Source organism: Salvia miltiorrhiza, chromosome 8 (genome assembly GCF_028751815.1).
Source record: "Salvia miltiorrhiza cultivar Shanhuang (shh) chromosome 8, IMPLAD_Smil_shh, whole genome shotgun sequence".
Taxonomy (NCBI): Eukaryota; Viridiplantae; Streptophyta; class Magnoliopsida; order Lamiales; family Lamiaceae; genus Salvia; species Salvia miltiorrhiza.
Window position 1 is genome coordinate 52,009,320 of NC_080394.1, and position 11,616 is coordinate 52,020,935.

The window sequence follows — 11,616 nt, forward strand, 5'->3', positions numbered from 1 at the left end:
GATACATATATGTGAGATACAACGGAGTCGTCGATGGTATATACTATGTTGGCGGGGCTACGGAGGTCCTTCCCCTCTTAAATGAAACAGTTGTGAGCCTGATATACAGCATCAACAATGTAATGACAACGCATTCGTTGAGCCCGAACTATCAATTGTATTATTTGGCGACCAATCGATTTGGAAGGGAGACGAAATGTGGCTTGACTGACGACGATGATGTGCAACGCTTGTTGGAAACTGCCGAATATCCCATGGTGTACGTTGAGCACAACAACGACCCGGCCGAAGAAGCGTACATCCCTACTTTTGATTTTGCCCACGCTTCGGGATACGGAGATGATGAAGCACAATCTAGTCAGTATGAGACGTCGTATCATGGTCGCGAGAGCACGCCTCCAACACAATACTTTTCATGGGATGGGCAACCGTTGGACGAATCCGCATGGAATCTGAATGAAATATACGGGAGATTCAACCAGGTGCGGACGGATGAAGCCGTACAACCTGAAGACGAAGCCGAAGAACCTGATGACGATTCTGATGAAGAAGACGAAGAATACGATCCAACGAACGAGTCGGGCACAGATTCTGCCGCCTCTGAGGATTTATTAGACGATGATCTGATAGAGTTCACGGCGACCGAGCGAGCAGGTTGGATCCGACAAAGTAGAACTCATCACGGAAATCCGACGGACTCGACTGGTGATCTATCTAATTGGATAGTTCCGTTGATTCCAGTGGACGCCACGACTTCGCTCGTTGCTCGCGAGAGTGACCTGTCCAGAGTTGCTGATTTGGGGAAGAACTCTTTTTACAACAGTAAAGAAGAATTGGTCCTTGCTGTTGGCTTCTGGAATATGAAGCAAGGGGCTGAGGCAAAAGTTGTACGCTCAGATTAGGGACGCCTCTATTACAAGTGCAAGCACTCTGATAAGTGCAAGTTCGATGTGCGTGCATCTTGTCACGACGGAGGGATGTGGGGAGTGCATAAGTTTAAAGAGCACTCTTGCCAAGGGGAATTGGGCATTTTGAAACGAATAAAGGCACATTCGAATGTGGTTGCAGCTTATGTGGAAAAAAGAATACGCGATGACGGAGAGGTCATTAAGCCGAAATCTATTATGGCGGAGTTGTTACGTGAATTTGGCGTCAGAATCAAATATGATGTCGCGCTGCGTGCAAGAAATCTCAGCTTAGAGAAGATATACGGTCGAATTGATGATTCGTTCATTCTTCTGCCCAAATATTTGTATGCCCTAAGTCAAGCGAATCCAGGTACCGTGATGGATTTGGAAGTAGACGAAAACAACCGGTTCAAACATCTGTTTCTTGCTCTTGCGGCTTCCATCTCACCTTTCTACTTTTCGCTTCGACCAGTGATTGTGGTCGACGGCACACACTTGAAGGGGAAGAACAATGGTATTTTGTTCGTCGCCGTGACAAAAGACGCAAACGAGCAAGTTTTTCCGTTGGCATTTGGTGTCGGGCCGATCGAGAATGATGAGTCATGGAAGTGGTTCCTGTCAAATGTGAGACAAATTTTTGGTCAGCCCGACAACTTACTAGTTGTCTCTGATGCGCATGTCTCCATTGCTAATGCTGTGAAGAGCGAGTTACAAAATGCTACTCACGGTCTTTGCTACTACCACTTGCAGAACAAAATTAAGGGCTACGGGCAAGCTGTTGTTGAGCTTTTCCGCCAGGCTGCATACGCCTACGAGGACTCAGAATTTTCATGTGCAATGTCGGCTATGGCTCAATTGAAGCCGGCGACGTACGGGAAGTTGATGCGCGTAGGCCCTGAGAAGTGGGCACGATCACAAAGTCCGGTGACCCGTTATAGTTTTCTTACATCTAATGCTGCCGAGGCTTTGAATGCCCGTTTGTTGTGGGCCAGACGCCTTCCTATATGCTCCATGCTGGAGGCAATCAGGATGGTTCTGGAGCAGTGGTTCAATGACAGACTTGCGTCTGCGGAAGAGAGCAATGATCTTCTTACTCCAGAGGCAACACAGAAGATAAGTGCGGAGATCTCAAAGAGTCGTCGTTAAACTGCGAAGAGGACCTCCGAGAGAAAATACAGGGTTCGTGCTGGTGATCGTCGCTTCATGGTTGACCTTCAAGCGAAGAGCTGTGAATGCAATGAATTCGACCTGGACGGCATGCCGTGTTCTCATGCGATCGCAGCCATTACGTATGCTAAATCTATTTTATTATAAAATTACAGTTATTAGATGCCTACTAAATATAATCATTCTTTTCGCAGTGAGGCGAAAGAGCCAGTGGAAGATTACGTGGAAGCTTACTACCTGCGGAGTTCACTGGTTCAAACATACTCCGGTTTAGTAAATCACTTGCCTCCCTTAGAGCATTGGGAAACTTCCGTTTGAAGTTGCAACTGATATTGTTTTGCCAAACCTTTCTCGGCGACAAGCTGGTCGACCAAGAGAATCTAGAATTCCTTCAGCTGGTGAGAGGGCGACTCAGAGGACTACTACAGCGGATGCATCAAGTAGTCTGGGAAAACGAGCACCCAAAACCTGTGGTCTATGTAGCTCGCCTGGCCACACACGTAGAGCATGCAAGGGTACGGGCTGGGAGCAGTAGTTTAATTTCTTGTTATATTATATTCGATGGATATTGATTTTTTTCATTCCAGTAATTGATGTTTTGAAGTTGGCAGTATTGGATTGAATACATTTCGAAGCGATATCACTTGCATAATATCAATGAACTAGCAAAAACCACGGATTTCTCAGTACCCGCCAGTAATTCAGTGTTTAGCACTAGTAGCCGCCCAACAAAAACATCCGCGGCTACTGGGCGCGGATAACCATTTACTGGCGGATACTTAAAATTTTAGCAGTTTTTTGATGTTTTAGAAGTTGTTGTGCTGCCTGATTTGAAATATTTGAAGCAGAAAACACACGCCTTTAGTAATGACCAACATGGACATGTCTTAACAATTATGAGTTGAAATTATGAATGAGACTTTGGAGAAGTGAACAATGTTTTATATAAAAGTTTAGTTAATAGCATAACATACCCTGAGATAGCTTGGTTATGCATTAAACTATCAAATAAGATGAAATTTTCAAGTACCCGCCAGAAATTCATTACCCGCCGTCAGTAGCCGCTGACATTTTTTCAAGCGGCTACTGATAGCGGATAATCATTTACTGGCGGGTACTTCAGTAAATCATCTTATTTCATAATTTTATGTAGAATGCAAGTGGACACTCATAGAAACATACTCAAACAGATACTCCAACATCTAATCAAAACGTCATTTGCATAATTATCATTTAAATGTAGAAATACATAATCTATTGCTCCGCGGGGATGCAAAACTCATAGATGCTACTGCCTATCTTGCGCCTATAGTCGGCGGCGTGCCCATTGCCCCACGCAAGGCTCGGCGAGCCTAATATCAGACGCTCCACATACATGCACGCATAAACACCGGAGCTGCATTGATCTGGCTGCTGAAACTGCTCATTCTCCTCGGCATATTGGATTATCAACTTTCGCCATAAGAGGTTTTCCAACGGGTTTTGGACAATCTGTGTCCTTTCGAACCACTTGGACACGTCAAGCAGCCTACCCAACAGGCACTGCAGCGGATATAGAGCGGCGATCACATCGAAGCGCTTCTGCGCCAGGGTCTTGAACAACTGCGAATCGAAGATGTCGCAAATACCCCTCAGCAAATCCACTCGGCATGTAATGTAACGTCCCAGCACAAATATAGGCAAAATGAGCTGCACACGCAAATGCAATTGGTGAAGAGGAAATAAAAAATGAACTACTCCAACATATTTATACTGTAGATATATGTGTACCGTTGTGGCATGCATTCAATCGCCATGAGTCGAAGATACCCCATGCCCATACACCAGATACATCTTCTTGGGATGCAGTACCCACGAAGAATAAATTGCGTCGGACCTCGAAAGCCGTCATTCTGCCTTCGAGGAAAACATAGTGCGCCATGCTGACATCAACTCCTTGAATTCATCATCCAAATATTTCTGCAGCAATTAAACATTATATTAAAAGCATATTTGATTATAACATCATAATATTTAATTAAATGCTTACGAATAATTCTGTATCCAATATGATAGTGGTCCTCTGATCAACACCGTCTATCAAGTCAGCACCCCTCATCAACCTCGATCTCATCGTCATCATGTACATATCAACAGCCTGCACGTACTTAAATGTTAGTAATAAGTAAACAGACTTACATGATAAAAACTGCTTCATAAATTAACCAACATTGCTCGAGAGGTCAGTCCTCGTGTTTTGCATTTGGGTCCAAAAGTTATATGGGAGAGGGTGCTCGCTCTCTGCCACCACCACCGGCTGGTAGTGTCCACGGCGGCCAGCTTCCATCATACGCTCAAACCCGTCAACATACTGTTGCTCGACGGGTCTCGGCACGGCGCTGTGCACGTATGGTGACCGAAGTGCAGCCGACGGGTTCCGTTGTCGTTGGCTTCTGCGTGGAACCTCTGGTGCACAAATACTGAGGGGAACAACATCTACTGCCTCAGAAACTCCCTATAATTCATTTAAAACAACACAAGTTAAAAATTGTTGACATAATTTAAATGACTTGTAAATTTAATTCAACGACAACATACCCCACTATACTGCTTCCAATACTCGTGCATCTCTGCCTGAGAATATCCGGCATCTCTAAGGATCGTCATCGAAGAACGAGGCGGCTCAAGCGAGTATGCTGAACTCGTGCCCTGCTCAGCCCACGAGTAGCGTGGCCCACCATAAGAACTCGACTCACCGAATATGGGCAAGTGGTGGACACCCATGTGCGGAGTCTGCACATCCCCCCCACTAGTAGAGCCACCAAACGGATCATGCTGCCACTGCGGGGTGTGCATGCCATCACCAGTAGTATGTCCCGCCTCTTGTGTAGGAGACTCGTGTGCAGGGGATCGGTGATGCGATGGGGCCTCTGAGGATGTACGCCGCGCCGGCTCGGACTCGGGCTCGGGCTCGGGCTCGCATCTCTTGTCAGAGTGAGATCGTGGAGCAGGTCTGGGCACATGAACATCAGTGCTATGCGAGCATCGGCAACGCATAGCATCCAACTTCTCCTCGAACCAATTCTTAATCCTCGTGAACAGGTTGTCCTCCACATTCCTCGCTATTCGTCCCTCACTCTCGCGCATCATGTGCTGCATGCGCTGCCAATCCTGCTCGCTCCACTGTGATGGTGCAGGAGCTCTACTCTGATCCTCGTGCCTAGGCCTCGGGGCTCTGTGACTGTGAGACCTTCGACCAGAATCTACAGGGTGATCGCCCCCACTCTGATCGTGATGGCTGCTGCTCGATGAGGTGTCCACTACTAGTCATCTCGGGCGCTTGCCAGTATCCTGTCTCGTACTGCGACGCCGTGGTTGATGCTCAATAGTAGGCTCATTGCGGTCCCCACCACTGTAGCGCGCCCGAGGCTGCCTATGACCAAAGACTCCCGGCTCTGGTACTCGAACCCCTGGCCCGGCCTTGACGCCTACCACCGATCGCCAGTAATTCGTCGTGGCCTCGTACTCATCGGGAATCATCTCCCATATCCCGTTCTCCTAGAAACAAAAAAAAAGTAGTTAAACATTAATATTCATAAAATAAAATAATATTAACAAATAAACAACTAAATTATTACCTCTGTCTCAAATAAACTCTGTAACCCATCGACCTTGGTCTTCACGAACGTCCACCTCTTGAATCTAGGGTAAACTCCTGCATTGCATATGGCTATGGCTGCTGCCAAGTCGGGAATAACCTCAAGACCCCAAATGAATAGGGCCCAAGAAGGACCGTAGAAGTGGTACTTGGTCCTATCATTCTTAATTGTGGTATTCTTCAACCTGTAGTTCAAGCTCCTATACGCGCACGATCCCCAAGGAAATCTTGAAAAGGCCGTCAAATCATCCACCTGCTTCCAAGTCCAGGACTGCACGGGTCGTCGCACGTCCACTCCTAATACAAATGCGTGTAGCACCAACAAGTGGGCCACACGGAGGTAGAACCCGCCGTCGGGGTCAACCACTCGACTGGCGGTGTCGAAATATATATCCGCCAGCCCCTGCACTGACACATGCTTCCCGCGGCAAAATTGTATAAATGTCCGAGCCTCGCTCAGATCGTGCTCAGCCAAAGTATCAAAAGGATCATCCCCAAAGGCCAATCCTGTCACGAGAGCGAAATCTCTCGGAGTAAAGTCAACCTTCCTCCCGTTGATGTAGAAGCAGATCTCATCATCCTCATCGTCTCTCGTCATCTTAAGATGACGAGAGACAATATGGTGCAATGTAGCATTGCACTTCTGGCCCGGCTGCCAATCCCACATCATACCAAAGCACCCCTGCCTGAACGTATTCTCCAGTGCAAAACCGCCAATTTGCTGTAGTCTCCCTGCTACTGTCGACAGGTACTTAATATTGTAGTACGTACTGATCTCAACTGTTGGACGATTGATCGTCTCGGGCCTCGAATAACGGACCTATTCAATACAAAAAATAACTCAATTTACAAAACATAATGAATTAACAAACATCAACTAATAATAATGCATAATTAACTATTAAATTACTAGAAACATAAATAAAACCCGGCGGCTACTTCTTAAAAAATATTTACTGGCGGATATTGGTTAATTGGGGTTCTATATTTTTTTATTAATATGTTATAAATTTTTAAATTCTGAATAACCGAAAAACGTTATTATTTTATGCGTTATACAGTAAAATTAACCTAATGATCTAAATAGACGATTAAATATATCTAAATATGCTTCAACTAAATAAAAATTCTAACAACACTCAAACTATACTCAAACTTGTAACAACACTCAACTACACTATATCTAACATATACGAAACATATAAATAAATCTAACAAATATTATATCTAAATCAAAATTCAATACTATACAAAACATATAAAAATTCGAAACATATAAATTCTAACATAATGATTCTAACATAAAAATTCACACATATACAAAACATATAAAAATTCGAAACATACAAAACATATACTTACTTAAAAATATACAAAATTCAAAACATATACAAAACATATAGATTCCCAACATATAAATATATCTAACATATACAAAACAAATAACAAATAAACTCATCTAACATAAACACGATGTATTGACCAAACATATACCAAATAATACTTAAAAATGTAGTATACTTACTGGTTTGAAGAAGAAGTCATGGCGTGAATGGATTTGAAGAAGACCGAATGAAGTATCCGTTTGAAAAAATGATAGTGCGGCTGCTTCTCACTCTCACACGAAAAAATGAAGTATCCGTTTGAAAAAATTTAGTGCGGCTGCTTCTCAACCTTCTACCCTAATTTAACATAAAAAATTACCCTAATGGGCCCTACCCAATTTTTCGACCATATCTCTTCTTCAATGTGGTCAAAGAAATCCCACAAAAGCCGTGCCCGCTCTATTCCAATACCCGTGAATTACAATTTTCTGCAAAGCCTATAGATTCTCATCCTAGAGTTGCCGGTTGAATTGTCCAATCACAATTGAATTAGACTTAGGTCTTCAAATTTTAAAAAAATACAACAACCATTAATATGAACTCTAATAAATAAAATTTATGTATATTGTGATATAAAAACCAGTTATAAATGACATGGTAATAATACCCGCCAGTAAAAAGTAGCCGCTAGATGTAGCCGTTACAGGTTTCTTTCACGCGGATACTTCTTGTGGATACTAAATACTGGCGGGTATGTATGTGGTAGGCTCTCTGATATTTTATTGGTTCATAATATATGATTTTATATTTTTTTTATCCAACATTTTCTATTATTTTATGTGTTACGCTATATTAATTCATGTTAAATAAAATAAAATAAAAAATTCGAGACTTATTACCCCACTATAATCCAAATTTGTCAAAATACAAGCCTATTATGTATTTCTACTTCATAAAATATATTTTAAAAAAAGAAATACAAAATGAGGATAAGTTTGTGTATAATAAAACAGTAATACGAGGACGTAAAAAATTGTAATTTAAGTATATTTGGAAACAAAAAAATATTCTGAACCTAATGCATACAATATCCGCCAGTAAATCATAGCCGCTAGCAAAAGCCGCCGGTGTTTTAAAGTGAAATAAAGATCTCACTTTTTATGTGAGTATTAAAATAATTAAAGTGGCGTAAGTGTCTCATCTACTTTTACTAGAAATAGAAATGAATACAAGAATGTGGGACATCCAAAAATAAAAATATGGATACTAAAATTAGGGACGGAGGTAGTATTTATTTAGAAAATTGAAAATGTTCAAAACGATATTTATTTATTTTAAATAGGAGCGAGTATATATGAAATCTCTATCTTATTTATTAATCCCACTAGTTTTAGATCTTGTGTGCCATGCTTGACTAAACTTGTCCATCAAAATCTCTCCTTTTCTCCGTGTTAAACCTAAGGAACATTCCCTCTTAAAAAAACATAAGTGATATATACTATACACACATGCTACATATGTATAAAAGTTGAGTATCTGAATGTCTAAGACTTTTAGGTTCGAATCTTCCATCGAGCGGTCTTTGAATTTCTTTATTTATTTATATAATTTATATATGTATGTATATGTATATATATATATATATATATACATATATATATATATATATATATAGGGGGCGGTTATTCAATAAACATCCCCTTAGCATATAAATTAAGAACCTAGCTATTAAGACCGTAAATCTTGCGTAATTAAACAACTGTGATTAGATTTTATATCCATTTTCTAATTCGTAGAATTCAACTACCAAATTCACATTTAAATATGTCTCAAGGGTATAGATGGTATTGCCGTTTGACTTTCCATGTAGCCATTGCATCTTCGCAGTTTAACCGCTTTCTCTTTAGTTTTTCAATTTTTTTAACCATTGTTAACATTCTTTCGTATACAAGGAATGGTAAAGACAAGGAAAAGGGGAAGGCAATTATTGATGGGTCCGAATTTGCTGAGGGTAGCGTACCTGCCAACGAAGGTGAAGTATTAAGAACATGATAAAACATTTATTTTAAACTTAATTTAGTCAATATATATGTATTGTATCACTACATGACCTCCGTCACCTTTGTTGCATTATTGACGTGGTAGGTAGAGGAATGAAATTACTTGTGATTGAATGTGAATTGTCTTTAAAGTGTTATGAATTGGAATTATGTTATATCTCAATTCTATTATGATTCGTATTGTTAACACTAACATTCAGGTAAAAATCCTGGATGGTATGTCGTGTTAATTAAAAATTAATTCATAATATTTGTGAGTGACTGTTGATTCGTGTTTATTGTTCAATTAGGTAAAACACTGAAGAGAAAGAACAAGGATATATCTATCGCAGGCCCTGTTGAAATTTTGGAACTCCATGCAGTTGGTTTGGGGTCTCTGGTAGCTCCCGCGAAGAAGACAAGACATGACAAGCGTAAACTTGCACTGAAAAACTACAAGCAGTTGGTGGTGAAAATATACGAGGATTACCCATCGCCTTTCACTAGGAGCACCTCCTACGTTATGTTCAAAGCGGTTAAACTGTTAAACGAAACACAGAAGCAAGCTGTGGCAACTTTGGGATTCGGTCACTCGATCGATCTTCCAATTCAGGATCTGCCTGAAAAGCTAGATTATTGGGTACTTGATTGCTTCAATGCCAGGAGGTCAGAGATTGAGCTTCCATCTGGGAAGTCAATAGAGATAACGGAGGAGGATGCGTACCGGGTACTTGGGTTTCCAAAGCGGTGCTTGCGTAACCAGAAAGATGAGACTACTGAATATGACGAGTGGGTTAGTTGTTTTTCATAAAAACATCGGAAGAACATAAAGATCAGTGACGTTAATTGCAATTTTGGCCTCTGTTGATGGTTGGCGATGGTTTAAGGTCCATTTTCTCGTGATGGTTACGCATTGCCTGATTGAGACCTAACGACAGTTCGTGATTTCAACTGGTGCGAGTATGTTGTGGAATCTTTGATTTTTAGCAAGAGAAAGTGGGAAAATGATACGAAACAAATGTTCATTGGACCCATAATGGTTCTTACAGTGAGACAACAACAATTGTTGACATATATTTATTTATAATATTTTTCGTTGCATATGTTGTGCCCTAAGTTCTATAATGATTGTAGGTGCTATATGTGGATAGGGTTAGATGGGCCAAGGCGAACGTTAAAAGGGACTTCCCTTTGTTCAAAAATTGGAACACAAAGAAGCTTAAGGAGAGGGAGAATGATGATATAGGTGTTAGCTGTTTCGGAGATGGGATAATTTTGGATCCCGCTCCTTAAGCTTCCTCGTGCTCTAATTTTTGAACAAAGGGAAGTCCCTTTTAACGTTCGCCTTGGCCCATCTAACCCTATTCACATATAGCACCTGCAACCATTATAGAACTTAGGGACAACATATGCAACGAAAAGTATTATAAATAAATATATGTCAACAATTGTTGTTGTCTCACTATAAGAAACATTATAGGTCTAATGAACATTTGTTTTGTATCTTTTTCCCACTTTCCCTTGCTAAAAATCAAAGATTCCACAACATACTCGCACAAGTTGAAATCACGAAATGTCGTTAGGTCTTCAAAGGTCTTCATTACCCTAAGTATAACACTTCCATTTGTTGTGCTCTCAATCAGGCAATGCATAACCATCACCAGAAAATGGACTAAACCATCGCCCACCATCAACATAGGCCAATATTGCATATTTGACATCACTGATCTTTATGTTCTTCTAATGTTTTTCTGGAAAACAGCTAACCCACTCGACATATAAATTAGTAGTCTCATCCTTCTGCAGAAGATCAATCTTCTTATCACCGCGAGGGAACCCTAGCACCCGGTACGCATCCTCTTCTGTTATCTCTATTGACTTCCCAGACGAAAGCACGATCTCTGACCTCCTGGCATTGAAGCAATCAAGTACCCAGTAATCTAGCTTTCTAGGCAGATCCTGAATGGGAAGATCGATCCAGTGATCGAATCCCAAAGTTGCCACAGCTTGCTTCTGGGTTTCGTTCAACAGTTTAACCGCTTTGAACATAACGTAGGAGGTGCTCCTAGTGAAAGGCGATGGGTAATCCTCGTATATTTTCACCACCAACTGCTTGTAGTTTTTCAGTGCAAGTTTACGTTTGTCATGTCTTGTCTTCTTTGCAGGAGCTACTAGAGACCCTAAACCAACTGCAGGGAGTTCTGAAATTTCAACAGGGCCTGTTGTAGATGTATCCATGTTCTTTCTCTTCAATTTTTTACCTAATTGAACAATAAACACGAATCAACAATCACTCATAAATTTAAATGAAATTGCACGCATCCCCAACAAAATATTATGGATTAATTTTTAATTAATATGACATTCCATCAACCATCACTCGAAAAAACCCTGTTAAAGTTGGATCATTCCGAAGCTTCGTACGTACTGTAAAACATAATTCATGTATACATACAATTTCAGCACAACTTTCATCATCATGATACTCGTAGACGTATATAAAATTAAGAATGTACCCAAACCTTCAAGTAATCTGGATC

At 41.1% G+C, this 11,616-nt stretch overlaps 1 protein-coding gene across 1 annotated transcript; it reads right to left on the reverse strand.

The window, feature by feature from the left end:
* Nucleotides 1–3,945: 3,945 nt before the first annotated feature.
* LOC130998983 (uncharacterized) lies at nucleotides 3,946–4,984 on the reverse strand. Its single transcript, XM_057924430.1, has 4 exons — nucleotides 4,653–4,984; nucleotides 4,285–4,569; nucleotides 4,105–4,212; nucleotides 3,946–4,034 (listed from the first exon to the last, which is right to left on the reverse strand). The coding sequence occupies exons 1-4, from the start codon at nucleotides 4,908–4,910 to the stop codon at nucleotides 3,963–3,965; spliced, it is 723 nt and encodes a 240-aa protein (XP_057780413.1). The 5' UTR covers nucleotides 4,911–4,984; the 3' UTR covers nucleotides 3,946–3,962.
* Nucleotides 4,985–11,616: the final 6,632 nt, after the last annotated feature.